Raw genomic sequence first — 21,566 nt, 5'->3', positions numbered from 1 at the left:
TTTAACATTGCAGCCCTCTGCTTACCCCTAAAATATGTGATAATAATTTTTATTGTCATTTCAACTTCTATATGCACTTGTAAAGAGCAGAAAGGGCACAGGTGCTATATTAAACATGCAGGACTTGTAGTCAAAGATTAACAAATAGGAACACCTACCTGCTATTTGTTCAGGGGCCTCTCCCTCATTCCTTAGCTCACTCACCTAGATCCCTTCTCCTACCATGGTGCTTTGCCAATGAGCATTCACTTAATGGGTGGTCGAAATGAATGACCAAATGGTCTTAAGAGGGGTTTTGACCAGTGGAAGTCTGAATTTCAAGAGAAGAGATTGATTTAAAAGCTTTTCCTTAAAATATCTTTGATAGGGGTAGATTGAAATGCATTAATGCATTTGTTCCATCCATTCTTAAGAGCATACATTACTTGAATAATCACTGAGGTACCAGCTATGCACCAGGCACTATACTGGGAATGAAAAAAACATTTACATTCTGTTGTGAGAGACAGACATGTGAGCATGTAATGCAATGCATTCTAATCACAGTGACATAATGGTCCTAAAGTAATAGTCTCAACATATTTTGGATTTGTTTCAGCTTAAAGTATCAGACAAGATCTCATAACTTTTGAATAGGACTTGTAATAAAGTACTCCATATAACAGAAAAATCAAAATAAAATTATTTTGAAACAGATGGGAAAATAAATTAGGTTTAGAAGAGGATAAACATGCAAATGATGTCTCCTTCCCATAATATCTTTTGCCCTCAGTTTTAATAACCTGGTACAGGTCATTTTGTCTGAAAATGACTATCTAGTTGACCCTTGAACTACATGGGTCCACTCTATTCAGATTTTTTTCAATAAAAACAGCACAGTACTGTATTTTCTCTTCCTTACGATTTTCTTAGCATTTGCTTTTCTCTACCTTACTTTACTATAAGATCATACAGTACATAGATCATGTAGCATACAATGTGTGTGTTAGTGGTAAGACTTCCAGTCAACAATAGGCTATTAGTACTTAAGTTTTGGGAGAGTTAGAAGTTATCCATTGATTTTTGCACAGGTGGAGTCAAAGCCCTTAATCCTCACATTATTCAAGGGTCACCTGTAGTTGCTAACATTTCTAAGGCCTTACTATATTTCATATGTGTTACATAGAATACTTTATGTAACCTAATAAAACCCTACAAGTTAGGTACAGAAAATGATATATGTTCTCCATTTGAAGAAACTGTGATTTATACAAATTAAAGAGCATTTTCAAGGTTATATTATACATATGGGTTGAAATCCAGATTTATTGGATTTTAAAACCCAAGCTCCTGACTATTGCAATTGTATTGACTCTGTAGCCAAAGAGTGAGCAAGAGATGTGGTTCTAGTTTTCACAGAGCTGATGAAAGAGGATTGTGATTTTATAATTCATCTTTCGACAGCTCTATTCTTAGTTATCTAAGGGATTTTATGTAGTATGAAAATATCATTCATGGACCTAGACTGTAATGTCCCTGTGAGTCTGTGGCTTTATAATAATCTATGTGAACCTTCTTCCTCACATGAGGAAAGATGTATGAAAATCCAAGGTAATATCACATATACAATACATCAAGCAACCTCAAATAATCTTAAAAGTATGTGTGTGTGTGTGTGTGTGTGTGTGTGTGTGTGTGTGTGTGTGGTGGTGGGTGAATGGTGGTGTTCCAAAAATGTTACAGGTATTTTTTCAAAAATGGCATTTTAAATGTGTTCTTCTACACAGAGCCAATGGCTGTGTATATGTCTTCAAATGTCATAATAATTGTGGATGTTGGAATTAATAGACATCAGTTATGCACTGGTAAATGTGTGACAATTTACTGGGGAAAAAAAGGCAGTCCTGATTTTTAGTGTTTGCCTATTTCCATGATGTTAATACTCTCACCTTGGCTGACTTCAGTCTACCAATGTGACATCTCTCAATACAACGTTTGGAAAGAATAAACACAATGAGCTCTTATGAGCTTGTGTGAGCAGCTCCAAAATATAGCTGCCCAGAGACCAAAACAAAAATCTGTTGAAATTAGAAGTTTGATTTTTTTCCTAGTTAATTGAAATTTATTAAGAAAATTTACCAAAGAAAGCAAATGAAGGTAATTAAGGAAAACTAGAACTAGAAAACTTTTAAACACTTTTTTTAATGCTAGTTTTCTTCAAAATGAAATAGTAGGGGCACCTAGGTATCTCAGTTGGGTGTCTGATACTTGATTTCACTCGGATCATGATATCAGGGTCATGAGATTGGGCCCTGTGTCAGGCTCTGCACTGAGTGAGGAGTCTGCTTAAGATTCCTTCTCTCCATCTCCTGCTCGCTGTCTCTCTCTATCTCTCTGCCTCTCTCTCAACATGACATAACATGACATAACACAGCATAACATAACAGCATTTCTATGTAATTGCTGACTGAGGCAAAAGCAAATCAACTTAGGGGAATGAAGATTATTGATATTGGGTACTTGAAACACTAAAACACAAAGGAATGTGTCTCACCTAAAGAAGTCCTGGCTGGAACAGCGTCCTTATTGATCCAGAAAGATACCCAGGATAGGACAACGATGAGTGTGCAGGGGATGTAGGTCTGGATGGTGAAGTATCCCATTCTTCTGCTCAGGTCAAAGTAGACAGACATGACCACATAATCTCCTGGAACAGAACAAAGATAGCACCATGCAAACCCTTATCAAAACTGAAAAGCATTTGGAATAGGAAGCCTAGCAATAAACCCATGCTGATATGGTCAATTAGTCAATGACAAAGGAGGCAAAAATGTACAATGAGTCTCCAATGAATAGTTTTGGAAAAATTGGAGCTACATGCAAACGAATGACACTGGATGAATACCTTACACTATATGCAAAAATAAATTCAAAATGGGTTAAAAACTTGAATGTAAGACCTGAAACCACAAAAATCCTAGAAGAAAACATAAGCAGTAAGCTCTTCAACATCAGTCTTAAACATATTTTTGGACCAGTCTCAGGCAAGCACAACAAAAGCTAAAATAAACAAGATTACTTCAAACTGAAAAGCTTTTCAGTGGTGAAAGAAAGCATCAGCAAAATGAAAAGACAACCTACTGAATGGAAGAAGATATTTGCAAGTGATATATTTGATAAGAGGTTAATATCCAAAATATATAAAGCATTTACATAACTTAATATAAAAAATCCAATGAAAAAAATGGGTGGTACTTAAGACATTTTTTCCAAAGAAGACCTACAAATGCCAAGAGGCACAAGAAAAGATGTTCAACATCACTAATCATCAGGGAAATGCAAATCAAAACCTCAGTGATATATCACTTCATACCTGTCAGATTTGCTATTATCAAAAAGACAAGAAAAAAATAGCAAGTTATTGGAAAGGATGTGGAGAAAAGTCAACCACCCTTGTGTGCTGTTGCTGAGAAAATAATTTGGTGCAGCCAATATGGGAAGCAGTATGGAGGTTCCTCAAAAAATCAATAATAGAAATACCATACAATCTAACAATTCTACTTTTGGCTGTTTACCAAAAGAAAACAAAAACACCAATTTGAGGAGAAATATTCATTTCTATATTCATTGCCGCATTATTTACAATAGCGAAGATATAGAAGCAACCTAAGTGTCCATCCATAGATAAACTGATGAAGATGTAATATATGTACAATGGAATATTACTATACCATAAAAAATTAAATCTTGCCATTTGTAGTAGCATGGATGAACCTAGAGGGTATGATGCTAAGTAAAATAGAAAAAGACAAATTTCACTTATACGTGCAAACTAAAAACAGAACAGAAACAGATTCATAGATATAGGAAACAAACTGATTACCAGAGTGGGGAGGGGTTGGGTGTAGGTGAAATAGGTAAAGGTGATTAAGAGTTACAAACTTCTAGTTATAAAACATAAGCCGTAAGGATATAGCCAATAATATTGTAATAATTTTATATGGTAACAGATGTTAACTAGATGTATCATGGAGATCGTTTTGTAATGTATAAAAATACCGAATCACCATGAGGTATACCTAAAGCCAGTAGGTTATTTTATGTCGATTATACTTCAGTAAAAAACTGCAAAGCATTTGAAAATAAGCATATATTGAATTCTCATGTTCACACATTTGAGAGTTCTGTACAAGGGGTATGTTGAAAACTATCTTTTGCCCATTTGGGTTAAAAAAAAAAACAGGTTAAACTGACTTCTGATCCTTTCATAAGTAATGTGACCACTAGATGAAAGGAAACCTTTCGAGCATATTGATAATATTTCTTTCTTTGAGGTGTTTTTTGATGGTGCCTTGGATGCCTACTTAAATATATACAATATAAAACTTTTTGCTTCCTGGGTAGGGAAGGAAACAGTGCCTATAATGAACCCTAAGATTTGTAACAATGTCCTCTTATTCTCAGGACCTTTCTCTATGCAAGCCACAGAACAATATGCTGGTGACTGACACCAGTAAGTACCTATTTTACCCGGTTTATAACCAAATTTCTATGCTGAGACATTTTTCTCATGTTTCATTGAATCTTATGGCTTTCCTTCATAACACTGCAATTCTTAGTTTCTCATTCATATGTGTGGCTATTTTTATAAATATGTGTCCTATTAGAATTTATTGCACGAGTTCACAGTGTCTCTTTTAGCATACCGTTGCACTATCAGTACCTAGCATCCTAATTGACTCCAAATAGGTATTCAGTAACATTTGTTGAATGAATGATCAAAAGAAAGAATCATGTCTTGCATTTTGTATGATTCCAAGTGAAATTTTAGGGAATTACATTTTTTAACTAGATAATATGCTATGGAGACACACTTCAGTTACTATACATTTATATTTTCTTTACACTCTTAGAGAATATTAGTTTCAAAGACTATGTCTGCTCTTGCAATGGGAGATGAACCTGACACCACTTCTCAAATCTTGTTTCTTTTCTTTACTGAATTATAATTTGTCATAGAATACATAAAGAACAAAATACAAATCCTGTGTTTTGGTTTAATTATTTGGCTTTGTGCCTATGTTTCTCTACTTATTTAGGAGATTTAGATTTGATTTGAAAATCAAGTACTTTAGAAGCCTCAGGCAGAGATGGCTGACTTAGCAGAATGAGTTATGACTCCTCAGTCCAGGTCTTCCTTCCCACTTGCAAGTGTCATTCCACACCCTTCCAAGCTGATGAGACAGGAAACCCCCTTGGTTACTCCTCCAAGGAGTAATGACTTTCCTCTCATCCTGCAGTTTCCTAAGTGGGGTTATGAAACCTCCTAACACTGCCTTTTGGTGGATTAATGTACTGTCATTTGTCCAAGTCAGGCTTGGTTAAGTCAGTGACAGTGACCCAGACACTAACTGGGAAATTCAGCTTCCATTTGACCACAAGTTCCCTCTCAGAGATCAATGAGTAGCCATTATTTAGCAACTATTCCTGAAGACGTAAAGGTAGGAATTTCTCACTGATAGTAAGTAGGTCTTGATTAGTTTATGCTTCTCTCCGTCGATTTATCTGAACTTAAGCTCTGTAAAGTCATGGCATTTCATAAATTAGTTTGGTCTCTGTTTTCTTCTAATTTAGAATATAACAGACACGGGCTATGATTGTGGAGTAAAAACATTTCATTTGAGATTATCCCTAGGAATGTCTGTCTTTTTCTTTCCTGTTTCTTTGATCAGAATACCAAAGGCAAATTCAAGTTCTCATATGCTAGATAGGAAAAACAAGGCAAGGTTTTCTTTTTAAATAATTAATATTCAGTGGCACTTTTTCTCCCTATTTTCAGAGTCCTTGAGAGTTTTCTGCACATTTTAAACACGTGTTTAAGTGAGACTTTACAAATTAAAATATTTTAAATAAATCTACACAATATTAGTAACTTCGTTTTACTTCGTATCATGTAAGTGAATGAGAATCTATACTTTGGCATTAATGATCTGATTCTCCCAAAGGTGAACTTTAATTTTGTCTGAAGTTAACAAGATAATTATCTAATTCAATTCTCCACTTCCTTTCAGGTCAGAATCTAAACTTCCATAGCTTATTTATCTATCAATTTCTATTTTAAGGTAATAGCTTCTGAGCATCTTTCATCTTTGCCAGAAAATCCAAAGCTTTTCCACCACTAGATTATGAATTCAAACTTGGGAACAGGCCATTTAAAAGCAAAGCAGCTTCACAGTGACAGCCTGATGCCTGTCTTATCTCTAAGGCCACATCCCTTTTTGTATTTTTAAAAACTCTGGGCCAAGAAGCCTATAAAATCAAATCCTCTGAAAGTGCCACATCAGTGATTCCTAAGCCCAAAAGGTTTAAATGCCAACCAAGTCAAAAGTGGTTATTTCACCCACTTCAAATATATTTCATCTATTGATTTATTCTAACATATGATATTTAAGGTCATAGCATTTTATAAATTAGTTTAGTCCCTGTTTGTGTCCTAATTTAGCATATAATAGACACAAGCTATAACTGAAAAGAGAGGAAAGAATTTGAATGACACCCACTAAGGTCCATTCTTTCTTTATTGTTTTATAAGCTTCTTATGTCTGGTTTTATGAAGAGACCATCAATGTCAATTAATAATGAATTTCATTTTTTTAAGCTATGTTGTTAATCATATTAAACCTTTAAAATTCAGCGTTTATTACGGTGTTTAGTATTTTATTTCATATATAAAACTATTTCCTAAAAACTTAAAGATTCCACAATAGAAAAGTCTTCCACCCCAATGAACATCTGAAATAATGAAAACAAGTATTTTCTGGTTACCTACCATATAGTAACAAGGACCTACTGTGTACAGACACTGGGGCTGAATGATTTGCGTATATTATCTCAACATCATCAATACTTTGTCAGGACGGTGAGTAAAACAAATACTTCACTTTGTTCCTCACTCATGACTCTTATTCCACTTAAATATCATTGAATAGAGTATGTATTATTCTACTAGATTGACTTGAAGGCATTATTAGTACTATGCTTTTCTTTACATTTTTTTTTCATAGTCTCTTCTTTATTTAAATCAACAAACATTTTTGAATCACTGCTATGCATAGAGCATTCTATTAGGGAATATGGAGATTAAGACCAATGGAATCTCACAAGTTATTCTAAATTAAATAGATTAAATGGGGAAAAGATAATTTTCTTTTGACTATAATTAAGATAGAGACATGTATTGAGACAATGCATTAGATCTAATTTTATCACCCCTTATTAAATACTTGAATCTGTGGTATCCTTCTCTGAGGTTGCTTTTGGCCATAGGAAAGCAGGAGAGTTGATTGGCCACATTTTCCTTTGGGGAGTTTGTTTTTAAATTAGATCTGTAAATCACCTCACAAAAATAAATTTAAAATGGACTGAAGATCCAAGCGTGATCCTACACAAGGAAAACTACAAGAGATATAAATCCTACACAAGGCAAAACTATAAGAGAATATCTTTATAATCTTACTGTAAAAAGGCATAAAACATAAAAAGCATAATGGAAAAAAATTTACATCTTTAGCATGTAAAAGAACTCATGGGGCACCTGGGTGGCTCAGTTGGTTAAGCATCTGACTTTGACTCAGGTCCTGATCTCACAGTTGGTGGGTTCAAGCTGTGCATGGGGCTCTGTGCTGACAGCCCAGAGTCAGATTCTGTGTCTCCCTCTCCATCTGCCCCTTCCCCGCTCATGCTCTGTCTCTCTCTCTCTGTGTCAAAACTAAAACAAAACATTAAAATTTTTTTTTAAAAGGTACAACTCCCATATTATAAAGAATGGTTTAGGGGTGCTTGGCTGACTCAGTTGGTAGAGCAATGTGACTCTCAATCTTGGGGATGTGAGTTAGTCCCAGGTTGGGGAGAGAGTTTACTTACCTAGATAGACAGACAGACAGATGACAACTTAAAAAAAATTTTTTAAAGAATGCTTTAGGCAATTTTAAAAGGCAAAATACCACAACCGAATAATCTATCTCCAAAATAAGAAGTCAAAGGCTAATATCACTGATACATAAACAATTCCCATTAATCATTGAGAAAAGAAACCCAAATTTTTAACTAGGTTAAACAAAATGAATGGCAAATGAATGGATAAATGAAGAGTCTCAACTTTGGTAGTGATCAGTGAAAGGCCAAGTGAAAGTATTTCATTTTCAGCCTATTACATTGGGGGACAAATAATTTACAGCACAGACAACATGTAAACAAAGAGCTGCACACTCTAGGTGGGGGTATACTTCACTTTTTGAAAGGTAATATGGAAATAGCTTTTTCAAAAACATATTTAACTTCAAGATATCTAGAATAAATACTTTTTCCCCAAAAAATGCTTTGTAAATATTGCCTTTCAAGTGGCATGAAGTTTTTCTCCAGGTTTGTTGTGTGCTCAAAAGAATGAGTAGCATACCTTGGGCAGAATCACAGTCCCTGAGCTTATGGAGTCTAGAGTATTATGGGGAAGTAATGACTTCAAAATTTAAATGGTAAATGGCTGCTAACTTCTATACAAGCTGTTCCCATGTGTTTCTGTGTCCATCACCTGCCCACCATTCCCAATGATGCTCAGAGTCCTATTAACTTTTCTGGAATTACATTCAACATTCTTTCAGTAACTAGATCCTGTGAAGTCAGGGGAAGGGAAACACGACTAAACTGTAATCCTTGCCATCAAAGACTCCTCAGGCTAAGAAAGACCTAGGGATATGGCATCACTACTCAATGGCAAAGGGTCTATCAAAACATATACATGATAACATGCCATGTTTTTTTTTAAGTTTATTTATTTATTTTGCAAGAGTGCACCTTCCTGTGGGGGAGGGTCAGAGAGAGAAAGAGAGAGATAATCCCAAGCAGGCTCTGTGCTGTCAGTGTGGAGCCCCACATGGGACTCCATCCCATCATCCGTGAGATCATGACCTGAGCCCAAATCAAGAGTTGGATGCTCAACTGATTGAGCCAGTCAGGTGCTCAGTACCGTAATTAAGTTTCTGGCAAGAAACATTTCTGAAATTTCTGCATAAATATTCCAATCTTTGAGAGCCTTAAATAGATCCATGTTCCTCCTCACAGTCCAGACCCCTTAGTCTGGCATGAGAGGCTGTCTATAATCTGAATTTAACCTAAACCTCACTGTTTCCTCCATGTTCTTTAAGCTCTAGACAAAGTAAATTAAATCTTTTTCATTTTACACTTCTATGATCTTTCTGTCAGGAAGATCTGACCTCCTCTGTCTCTCTCAGATTCCTAGCTCATCTCCTTGCTCCTTTTCCTCATTCCAATTTCCCAATGTCCCAACACCACCACATTACCATACACACGTGCTCTGTACTATGACTAGACTTGTGCTAAGATGGTAGTTACCTTAAGTAAAATATAGAATTAAACAAAATTCAAAAATCTATTCCTCCAGTTCATCAAGGGCATTTCAAATGCTCTGTAACTATACACAGTTTGTAAGTACTATATTGCGGTAGTACAGATTTTAAAAAAGCTACTTCATCTTGGAAAACTCAGTTGGACAGTGCTAGTTTAGACCAATCTTTCTAAAATGCATTTCTGCTCATGCCATTCCCTTCATGTTTCTCAGTATACAATCCATACTGCTTAACATATGCTTCTGGTCCATTTTACCTTGATCCATACTGAACGATCCCAGCTGTATCTCACACCATTTATCATCTCTCCATTTAATGCCCACCCAACCTGATTTACTTTCTACTCTGCCAAGGGGTATTGCTCATTCTTATGTCTTCATTTCCCTGTTACCTCCAATTTCTGGAATACCCCCTGCTCCTTTGATCATGTCACACACATATACATTCCTCTAAACCCTTCAATAAGGATCCAATGATATCGGTACACACTAAAATCCTTTAACTTGCCCTTTAAGACTTTGTATGGTCTTTCCCCTGACTCTAGCCTCTAACCTCATCTTAAATAGTATTCCCTGCACTCCAACTGGGGTTCTTGTGATTCCTTAAATGGCCCTGCTACTTCTTGCCTTCGGATCTTTTCATATGCTGATTGTCTTGGCTAAAATTCTAATATCCCTATTTTATTTAATTAACTCCATTCTGCCTTCAGATGTCCATTAATTTATCCCATCATCAAAGAAATCAATAGATCTAATGTCTTCAGTAAAACCTCACAGTAGGTATGACTATTAGAGAACTGATCACAATTCAAAGTCTATGATTGGTGTGAATGTTGGATTACAATCTATAATTAGTTCACGAGTTCCACGAGGGAAATAGCCATACCTATCCATCTATTTTAGTCACAGCATCCAGTACAGTGCCTGGTACACAGAATGAGTTCAACAATTATTTGTTAAATGAATAAATGTTTTAGCTTAGAAAGTCATGCAGAAAATCTTGGGTGAGCTCTATATCAAAAACATTTAAGAACAAGGCAGAGATCACCATGAGCTTTAAAAATATTAAGCTTCACTTTAGAAATTATTGCTTCTGGAAATATTTTTAGTGGACACGTTGCTGAACTTAATCCCTGGAGATGTGAATATAAGGTCACAGTGAGCTGTTAGCAATCTTAACCACTTGCCAAGAAGAAAAAAGGGATAGGAAATCAGTTATATCAGAGTGACTGCATTACGCTTATTAAAAAATCAATTGGTGATTTGAGTTTCTCAGCCAGATTCAATTAATGAGAGAAGAAAACAAAGGGGCTTGGCTGCTGAAACAGATCAATCAGTCTTCTCCATTAAGTCTAATAGTGTGTTTTCATTTCAAAACGTCGCCATTTTTATTCCATCTATTATTTCTTTAAACTCATATATGGAAAAATAATAACAATTTGAAAAATTAAAATGGAAAATTAAAGTATAATTTATAATTTTTAAATTTTTTTCTAGGCTAAATCTATCTTTTAAAGTCTCCCTCTGACTTCTCCACTGAGCAAAGAGAGGATAGGATTCTGAAGACATCTGCTTCAAGTTATATTCCCTAGAATCAGAGGTGGAGTCAAGAATTCCTGCTGGGTTGAGTTACTTGTGGGTTTAAGCTTTCAGAAGAAGGGGAGTGAGAGAAGGAAGCAAGAACTGGCAGTGGGAAAAACTGCTAAGCATTGATTTGCTTCACCCTAAGGAGGAAAGCTTCTAGGAGATTCTGGAACCAAGTACACCACAGAGTTAGTGCCACCTGGAGGCAAGAGCAGCAGCCACGTGTACTCTGCAGGCTAAAGTGTAATGGTCTTAATCTCCTTGTTGAGATGGTTCTGTCTTGGTCAAAGGCAATTCTGGAGAGAAGGAACAGTGGTGAGCTGTCAGCAGTCACCCCTTACAACACCTGGAGGATGGATACACCAGCTCAGAGAAGATGGGAAGGAGGGTACATCAAAAACATCTGCTCTAAGGACTGTGATGTCAGACTGGCTTGGTTCAAAAGTCCTAGTCCTGTCACTAACTGGTTGTGCGATTTGGGGAAAGTGCCTTAACTCTCTGAGTCTCAAGTTCCTTACGTGTTAAGTAGGGATACTAAGAAAACTCACCTCATAGGGTTATTTTGAACCTGAAACGAGTGAATGTATGTAAAGTGTCTGGTATAATTCATGGCACATAATAAAGAGCCCATTAATGTAATTTATTAGTACAAACTAGCATAATCTATGTAATATTATTAACATCATTCTGGCACATACAAGCATGGAGGAAATAGTACTCCAAAAGAGAACTGGTGAGAAAGGGTCTGAGAATTTATCTCAACCTATTCTATCCTCTTAAAGATAGAGGGGCAGTTGAGATCCATCAAAGAAGTTTGGTGTTTTATCTAAGAACCCAGAGCTATCTTGTGGCAGACTCCAAACTTCTGCCTCCCAAAGCAACACTATTTTTATAGTAAACAGCTTGTTCATTTAAAAAAAAAAAAAAAAAAGCTTCATTTTTGAGAGAGAGACAGAGTGTGAGCAGGGGTGGGGCAGAGATCAAGGGAGACATGGAATCTGAAGGAGGCTCCAGGCTGTGAGCTGTCAGCACAGAGCCTGAAACGGAGCTCAAACTCACAAGCTGTGAGATCATGACCTGAGCCGAAGTCAGATACATAACTGACTGAGTCACCCAGGTGCCCCACAGCCTGTTTATTTTGAGCCAATGGCTAGGATCATGGAAAAAAAGCAAAATGCAAACACACAAATAGAAAGTCAAGCAATTATTGAATATAGTTAATACAGAAAGCTGGTTTGGATAACTGGGGGCTCAAACCACAAAGAGAAAAATTCTTTTCGTTTGCTCTTGAACCTTTTATGATAGGCAAATTACTTTTAGGAGAATGGAAACTTAACCATACTAGAGATTTCCTCCTGGAGAATAGCTTCACATAGAAGGAAGCTTAATATTTGTAAAGATTCCAGAGATGAGTGGTTTTCTCTAGATTCGTGCAGTGAACCTAAGTGTTTGCTAATAACTCAGTTCTCTGTATTTCTGTCCTAGAAAATTCTCTTTACTAGTGTAAATCACTTCTCTTTCTCACCCTCTGAAGAAGCCACCACAATTTCTTAGCTCAGTGTGACCTTTTGTAATACAATTCATTGTTTTGGGTCCATTGTCAAATTCCAACAATGTAGCAAATAAATTCACCTCGGGATTTATATAAATAAAACAACTCTGGCTCAGAAGTCTAAAGCTGAAGATACAAATGAATGTGTTTGCCACTTTGATCCATCCAAAAAGAATGCAATTTCTCAGCATAATTGAATCTAACTCCTACAAACTTCTGACTAGATACTAAAACATGTTTTATGTAAATTCAGAGTAGGTTGTAGTAGCAGGAAATATACTGAATCCAGTTCCAGAATTCAAGTTACTACTAATGACATTAACAAGGTTCAGAGACAAGGGCAAGTTGTTTACATTCTCCCAGTAAAATAGAGATAATCATACCTATTGCTAAGGCTGTTGTGAAAACCACATTTGCTAATTGTAGAAAAAGTGCTTTGTAAAATTCAGAGACGATGATACAGTTGTTTTGCAAAATAATCTCTATGGCATTGGTAAGTGAGCTTCCTCCTGAGGTGATATCTATATATTTTTTATCCTTTGTTAAAAGGCTACCTGCAACCATCAGGAATAATAGTAAAGCGTTCAGTCTTGTTCTTGTTTGTATGAACATCAGTGTGTCCATGAAAATCATTAATACCATCATTTGAACATAGTTCACAGATTTGTGTCATAAAAATCATCTGTTCAATGATTCACTGTTCAATATGTAACTGAAGTATGGACTAGTTATATATCAATAGCTTGGTAGTCAAAGGTGACAAAATATCCTTTTATGTATGTACTGTGACACCACCAGATCTCCTAATTTCTCTCTTTGAGAAGTCCCATTGTAGGGGAGATTTTAAAATTTGAATTCATATTCCACTCAGCTCTCATGGCTCTAAGTTGCTGACTGGAAATATTGTCAATGGCTCAGGAGAGAGATACCCATAAGAAGCACACACCATAGCATAGTTAAATCTGTCAACTTGAACAAGAAAATTAAACTGGCTTAATAGAGGTATCACTGGATATTTGAGAAATCCTAAGAAAAGCAGCAGTTGTTTACTTCCAGCCAACCACAGGTAAGTGCTCGATGAGGAAGGACTTCATGCTCCTTGTAATTAGAGGTTATAACTGATTTGTCACAGTTGTGATCCCAGGGCCACAGCAAATGGGTCAATATGTTATATTTTTCCATCCTGACATGTACATGATGAGACTGCACTTCACAGAGGAAAAGTACAGAAATTCTACTTGTGACCTGCAGAAAGAAACAAGATTTCCCAATATGAAAGGCATGGTCCACAGGTCTGTTCATGAAGAATGGAGTCTTTAGCCACGGGCAGCCAGTTTCCTCTATTTTCCCTCACCTATTAAACAGGAATTTCCACACTTTTGGAAAATACTGGAAAGTAAAGATTCCACTCTTTCTTCTGCTTCATTCGTTCTGTTGTCTGATAGGCAAAATTGAGACACATGCCCACTTAGGTGTTTCCTTACTGGATAGATCTAATAATTTCTTGCATCTGTTCTCCATTTGGTAAGGTCTCCTGAGTCAAGCCAAGGACTAATTTTTAGAGGCTAATCTAGAAGTTTGTCCTACTCAGTCCCTACTTTAGGTACTGAATTGTTCTCAGCCAGCTATTCTAAGCGAGTAATTGGTCTTGTACACCAACTTCTCCTCTGAGTTGGGTGATGCCAAAAGTTAGATATGCATGATAAATTAGTAAGAATCCCGACTGTGATTACAAATGTATCTTCCAAATCAATGCTACCAGCAATAAAGATGATATTAGAATTCTATCTGTTGGATTTATAGATGTATGCCACAAATGGTTTCAGAATCAGGAGGCAAAGAGCAAAAGGTTGTTAATGACTTTAATTCAAACCCAGAAAACTGTTCTGGAGAAATAACCATGTCAGTAGAAATATTGTAATTTCTTGTTTTTATTTATTTGATGGGCCCGGCATAATTTTGTGTTTGAAGCCAGACCTGATTAATCTAACCCAGGCACTGACATTTTCTTAAAGAAAAGACTCCACAGCAGTTGAGAAACCTAATGTTATCAGAACACCAAGCTTTCTAAAACAGCTTTGAAAGCAGCTGGAAAAAGAACATCCAAATTCAGGCAACTGCAGGCAATGGTTGCAAAAGGTCAAATCACAAAATGTTCCCCAAGATGTCAAATCACTCCTGGGGATACTCTGCAAAACTGTAAGCTTAAAAATTTGACCTCACTTGCTCTTTGTTCAATGCCCAAGCAGTCAATTTTAAAGCTTCCCACCCCCATCCTCCACTGGAATTCTCTCACCCTGGAAGTTTTACATTTTGTGATATTCAAGATAACTTTTAGGATGTCTGGTAAAAATCATTACTAATATAGTTTTTAAAACTCTGTAAATCATATAAAACTACATAGAGTTCTAAAACACTCAACTTCTCTGAGAAAGGAAGCTTTATTTTGGTAGGGAAAGCATTAGACTCAAAGTCAGCAGACCTATGCTCTAATTCCTGCCTGTTTATGATCTTGTTGTGTGATCTTGGGTAAATCCATTTTCCTTTCTGTTTTTTTTTTTTTTTTTGTCTTTTTTATAAGATAAAACTAAATCAGTTAGATAATGAATCTTGTGGAGACCCTACATAAAATGTTAATTATTCTTTTAATATTAAATTTATTATTAGGGATGTTTAAAGCTACATATTGAAACATATATTCAAATTTCACCAACAGGAGTTCTAAAATCTATGAAAAATGAAGAAATATTTGACAAAAAGTAAAATAAAAACTGGCTATTTCTTAGTTTGGCATTAATTTGCTCGACAACCTTAAGCAGGTTTCTTAACTTGCCTGGTCTCAGCTTCAGCACATGGAAAAATAGGGATAATAGTCATCCGTACCTACTAGAATTCTAGTGAAGGTTAAGGGGAATGATTGCTGTAGAGTGGAACAGGGACTGAGGCATCCTAGGTCTTAATAAATGTTACTGACCTTTATTACTGTTTTTTTTTTTTTTCCTTTTTCTAATGTTTTCACTGAACTGAGAGGGTCTTATGACCTTGAAAAACTAGTTTAGATCAGAGCTGTTGGTTTTGCTTTGTATCTACAGTAAACATTCAATTTTCTCCACCATCAGGAAGTCAAATCTTGTCTCATTCCTTCCTTCTCTGATTTTAAATGTAAGAATTGTATAGCTGTACATCTGACAGAACCTCTTTTCTTGCACTGTAATGGCCTTGGAGTCAAAGACAAGAGAGCAGAACAATCTATCATCCTCCTTCCCCTGAAAAGACTCCATTGCAGACATAACAACTTAAGAAGCCACAGTGTAGCCAGGATATAAGAATGCCCCTAGTAGGGGTCAGCAGGCCTTGTACTCAATACCTGACACTATCTACTCAAGACTCCACCCCAGGGCTGAGATGACATGTGTCTTCTACTCAACCATGAGACAGAGTCATCTCCTTTTATCCACCAAAAAGCCCTTGTTGTGACTTGATTAATAAAAGAAAGTAATATAAAGAGTTGAGAAAAGCATGCAACCACATCCATTTTCTGATTATACTGATTCACATCTCAAGGCTTTTTGCTTCGTATGTCAGAGAATGAATTCTAGCATCGACCTGTTTGCCACATGGAATGTTGTGTCTCTTTCACTTTATGAAGGATAGTCTAGATTAGGGGGTTGATGCTCAGCATTCTCTGTCCACAGGGAAAATAAAGAATTGTGTTTTTGAACAAAATGGGCTTCTGGGAGCAAATGTTCTAGGAGGGAAATTATGTGAACCAATGTATGTAGGTATCTGCCTCATATTTGGCTTCTGCTATTGCAGGATTGATATAAGAGATTATTAAAGGCCCTCCAAGTCTTTTCTTTTTTTTTTTTTTTTTTGAGTTGGCACTTGTTTTATTTTCACAGATGGTATTCCATGTCTAATTAGCATCAAGAACAATGGTGTAATGCTCTGCTCACCAAAAACTGAAAGTGTCTTTGGCCTCATTATATAGAGGGTTTTCACTACTTTCATTGCCGAATTAGAATTTGGATTTGATCCTAGGGTGTCAAAGCTGAAAGAGAATTTAGAGATCAGGCCAGTTCCTTCATTTTCCAGATGAGAAAGTAAACCTCTGAGGAATACCAGAGCTTGCCAAAGGTCACACCACAGAACTTTCACCAGAAGCTAGGTCTCTCAATTTACCTCCGAGAGCTTTCTTATTTTCATTAATACTGTCATTTGAATAACTAAATTGTGAGTTGTAAAATTGAAGTATGGTTTTATGCATTAAACATTTAATTAGATGTTCTCTCTCCTTTCCCATGCTTGAGTTCCTAAATAAACTTCAGAGTTAACCAATTCTTTCTGTGGAGTAACCATTTTTATGGTTTGCAAATAAGAAGGAAAAAATATTAATTGTAGAGAGCTGTTATTTGCCAAGAAATATTCTCTCAGCATTGAGGCAAGAACTTCTTGTCAGCTGATCCCAAGAGATCTCTCAAGGAGGATTTGATGTTGACATTCATAAAATTGTAGCCTATTTGGAATCTGGTATTTAAATAATGGCAAATTGAAGTCCCTTGCTTCTCTTCTATAACCTTCTTGGAAGGAAGAAAAAAATGCCACTCTTTGTTTTCAATCATTTTCTAAAGGATGTGTGATTTGTAGAATTTATTAACACTAATCTATAGCTCCTTTGGCCCAACCAATTCTTTGACAACATATTAGATTTGATGGCACGAAGAAGTAATTGGAACAATTCACAAAACCTAGTTTTCAAGCTATAGGATATTAAAGAATTGAAAATAGCTGCTTTAAATTAAATATTACTATATTTAATCTTCATATTGGTAGGGAAGATACTCCTGGCCATGTTTTAAGACTTCCGCTCTGCAAAAAGAGAAGATCTCTCTCTCTTTTATTGTTTGCCATGTATGTTTTGGTGAACAATCTGCAATCTGCCACAATGTCAAATTCACCAAGCTTACATGCAGCTCATCTTGTTTTCAAGCTATAAGATTTTAATTTCATTAGTAACTAAGGGTACACTACAATGTGTATCTCAAATAAACTGAATTATGGAAGACAGACTCTTATAGTAGTCATACAATGAAGAGAGAGGGAATAGGAACCAGCCTGCTGGAATAAGACATCTGTATTACACATCAATATCAATGGCAAATATTTCTCCGATTCTTCTTAAGAGATAAATACCAGGCAAGTTAGAAGCGGAAAAGTTTTGTTAAACAAACAAAAACAACAACACCTATAGGCACAGAAAAAACTTAGACCCTCAAAAAACAGATAAAAATTGGCCAAGTAAAACAAATAAGAAAAACTGGTTAAACTTCTCAGGCATACTAAATTTTATCAAATATATTATACTAAGGCATTTTAGCAAAATAAAGTATTAAACTATACTTAGTAGACATATACATCTATTTTCATAACTATTTCATTACAGATTGATTGACTTTAATGTACTTGAATAAAGAATTATCTGAGATCAGTGCTGACTAAACATAAAGTAAGGAAGGCAGACATCCCCAGCCATTCTTTGCATGAACATGAATTCTACCATTTAATGCAGACTCAAGGCCAAAAATTATTGGGGTAGGTTTTACTTCCAATATAGATTCTTTTCATGTAAGATCATAAAAATACACAAGGCGATGTGCCCAATTTAGAAATTACGTGAGGCAGCCACTATTAACACAGTTCCTAATAAGGGACAAGAAAAGCTAAATCTGATATACCAGCGCTCATCATGGGAGCAGAATAATCAAGTACAAGGAACTAGAACAGTCTGAAAATAGGAAACATCATGCCCTAACAGTCATTCAATCAAGGTTGATTTGATTGTTTTGATGACTAAAATAATCCACGTGAGAAATCCAAAATGAGTGTGAAGAATTCAGTGTCCTGTACATACATACACACACAGTGCTCAAAGCTTAGTTAGAGCCATCTCTACAAAAGCTGAAGAAAACATTGCTTGAAATGAAACAGGGGCAGATGTGTTTTCAAAAAACAATGGTTACTTTTAAAGGAACTGTTGACATTTAACTTTCAAATCTGAAATTAAAAATGAAGTAGAACCCGGTGCAGGATATGTCTGAAGTGAATTAGAGCCTTGATTTCCCAGTGGCATAACTGAGACAGTGTTTGAATTTAAAAACTGTTCCATATTTTATGAGCACCCTAAAATTTTGATATAGAATAGCAATCCTAAAATGACTTTGGCCAAAATGAACTACCAAAGACCTGCACTGAGAGAGACCCCAGTTGCCAGGAGTGGATATGCAGATGGCAGGGGGGCTCACTAACTGCCCAAAGACCCCTACTGCCCTTTGACCTCACTATGCAATGAACCTAGAACATTTTTAGTAGGGAAGTCTTTTATAAAAGGCTTTTAATTATTGGGCAATACTGAGACAAAGTGAAAACTTTTTGAGGACTACATTTTTACCATATTTTAGGCATTTTAGGGCTATTCTTTTACTTATTTTTGGCTGTTACCAAATTGAAATCTCTGAAAGAAAAGAACAGCTTACCACAGGGTTCAAAGGGTATCCTTCTTCTATAGCTCATCTTTGGAGAAAGACATAAAAAATGTGGTGACATAAACATTCCCTGCAACCCCTCATGGCTCCTCTATAGAGTTTGACCATTGTTCTTGTTAAGAAAAGACACTGATAAAGAATAGAATACAGACAGATTCTCTTTGTTCCTAGTTCTAGAGTAATTCCTTTAAACAACTATTGCTTTAGAGTTAAGTGAAAGATGTACTAATAGAAAAAGAGAATGCATGTAGCTTAGACTTTAGAATTAGAAGACATCTCAAGGATCATCTAATCCAGCTGTAAGTGAAGCTCAGGGTTAAAATGATACATCCAGGACCACACAATTAGTTAGCATCAGATCTAAAATATGGAATTCCAGGAGGCTGATTCTCAATTTCCATGCTGAATTTCCATTAAAAGTGTTGCACATATTTTTTTGCTGCATGCACTGACAAAATAACACAATAACCAAAACGACAGAAATATGCAATTCTAGATATCAACTTGTTCAATAGCTGCATCTTAGAAATGAAGAGAGGGAAGCCCTCACTCCTTAACCTTCCTCCCAGAGAACTGGAAGCTATCAGTGATCCTCTGTCATAGGTTACTATGTGTAATGTGGCGTAAGAGGGAGAGGAGAGAAGAGAAAGGAACTTGGCATTGGAGAAAATTGATTATCTGCCTGCTGGGAGCTGAGCTTGGAGAAACAGCATTTTGCAAGTACTTACGTTTCCTCATTACATGTCACAGGAAGGGAAACCGGTACAGTTTCTAGCATTGTTCCTTGAAGAGCTGTGACATGCCATTATGTAAAACAAACCCAGACAAGGGGAAGGATGCCAACAGTCTCTCCACACTTAGTCAACTGTCCTCCAGGGAGGGACTGACTGTCTCTCTGCCTGCAGAAGTAAAATAATGCCACTTGCAGAATGTAGGTTGAATGACCAAGATGAAAATCTGAGCTGAAATCAATCCACCTCCTCACCTGTATCTCAGCCAGGGAAGAGAACTCGGGATAGCTAAGCAGGAGAGAGAACATGGCTTGGCATGTAGCCATGTTCTCTAATCCCCAGGAAAGGAAGAGCATTCAGAAGGTTGGACCAGTAGTTACAAGAAAACATGGTTTTCCCTTTTTTTGGTTAATTCTGAGGATCTAAGAAAAAACATGATAAAGGCTGAAATTGTATATTATGTTTTCCATTTCTCTGGTCTTTTCCTCCTGATGCTCTCTGTCCTGTGTGGCCAAAGATCTCCTTTCTGCCCCCTGCCCTACTTCATACAGGACCTTGTCTGACCTGCTTGCCTTGAGCAACCTCTACATTCTAGTCAAGTTTATGCAATGAAAACAGTGTGGGCTTTGAGATCAACTCTGGATATACACCTTAACTCTAGTTCTTAATAGATATACAACTTAAGGTAAGTTGCTTAACTCCATGGAACACGTTTCTTCACATCTACACTCAACTCTTTTCTGTGTCACATGCCCTCCCTTTTGACTTATCTAGTAGAAAGGAAGACAATATGATAGACCAGGGGTCTAAATGATTATCTTTCCTAGCAGCATTGCATTTTATAGGGGATTCCTGTAGACACAATGCTTTAACTCAGTTGACAAGATTTTCAAAATTGGGATCTCTGGGATTCATGAGTCCAGCCTCATATCCAGAGCCACTGAAACTAAACTGAGAAGGCTGACAGCCTAAACCACCATAAAGTCAAAACTTAGTACTGCTCACATCTGGAGATATGAGATTCCAGTGATGGTTGGATTACATGATGAATAAGAATAGTCCCAATTCTAGTATCTTATACAAATCTTAGATTTAGTTGTAAATCCTAAACAGATTACATAGATGATTAGAGAGAAAATACAGACTAAAACATTCTAATATGAACCTAGAATAATCTTAATTTTTTTGAGCACAGTTTTAATTTTGAAGGAAAATCCATTTACTCCAAATATCTAAGGTGTATGCAATAGTGAAGATTTTCCTGTGAAGAAAAATGACATTTATGTTCAAAACACACTCTTTGCAGTGTGTGGAGATTTGATAACTTTGCTAAAAACAATCCTTAACATGAATCATGGAGCTTCAGGCAATCATGGTCTCTTAAATTTCTATTACTTATGTGTTTGTACTTACTTGTTTTCCTCTCTTATCATCTCTTAATAGTGCGACTGTTGAATTCTAATAATGATAGGTTTGCAGAGGTAATGATGCCTGGGAATTACCTCTGAAATTTTGGAATTGTAAGTTTTAAATAGTTAAGGAATATTTATTACTATTGGAAATTAAATATATTTATAGTAACCAATGTTTATTGATCATCTGCTATAAGCCACTCCCAGTGGGAGGAACTGAAAATACATGGGTGAATGAGAACTTCTCAGCTCACAAAGTGCCACTCATGTACAATGAGAAGTAAACAGGTAATCCATAACACTGTTACAAGTGCCACAAAAGAAGAGAATGAAGGAAGAGAGGTG

The 21,566-nt window shown here is 36.2% G+C and overlaps 1 protein-coding gene across 2 annotated transcripts in view; it reads right to left on the bottom strand.

Annotated features, from left to right (window-relative positions):
* GABRG2 (gamma-aminobutyric acid type A receptor subunit gamma2) overlaps window positions 1–21,566 on the bottom strand; it is a 112,103-nt gene that overhangs the window by 16,636 nt on the left and 73,901 nt on the right. For both annotated transcript variants that reach the window (XM_053907066.1, XM_053907067.1), the window contains exon 7: window positions 2,534–2,686. In XM_053907066.1, coding sequence (XP_053763041.1) covers window positions 2,534–2,686 — 153 coding nt within the window. The remainder of the gene's footprint in view (window positions 1–2,533; window positions 2,687–21,566) is intronic.

This window comes from Panthera pardus, unplaced genomic scaffold (genome assembly GCF_024362965.1).
Source record: "Panthera pardus isolate Hobbes unplaced genomic scaffold, ASM2436296v1 HiC_scaffold_2, whole genome shotgun sequence".
NCBI lineage: Eukaryota > Metazoa > Chordata > Mammalia > Carnivora > Felidae > Panthera > Panthera pardus.
The sequence above is the reverse complement of the archived record's forward strand: the minus strand, read 5'-3'. Positions and strand labels throughout refer to the sequence as shown.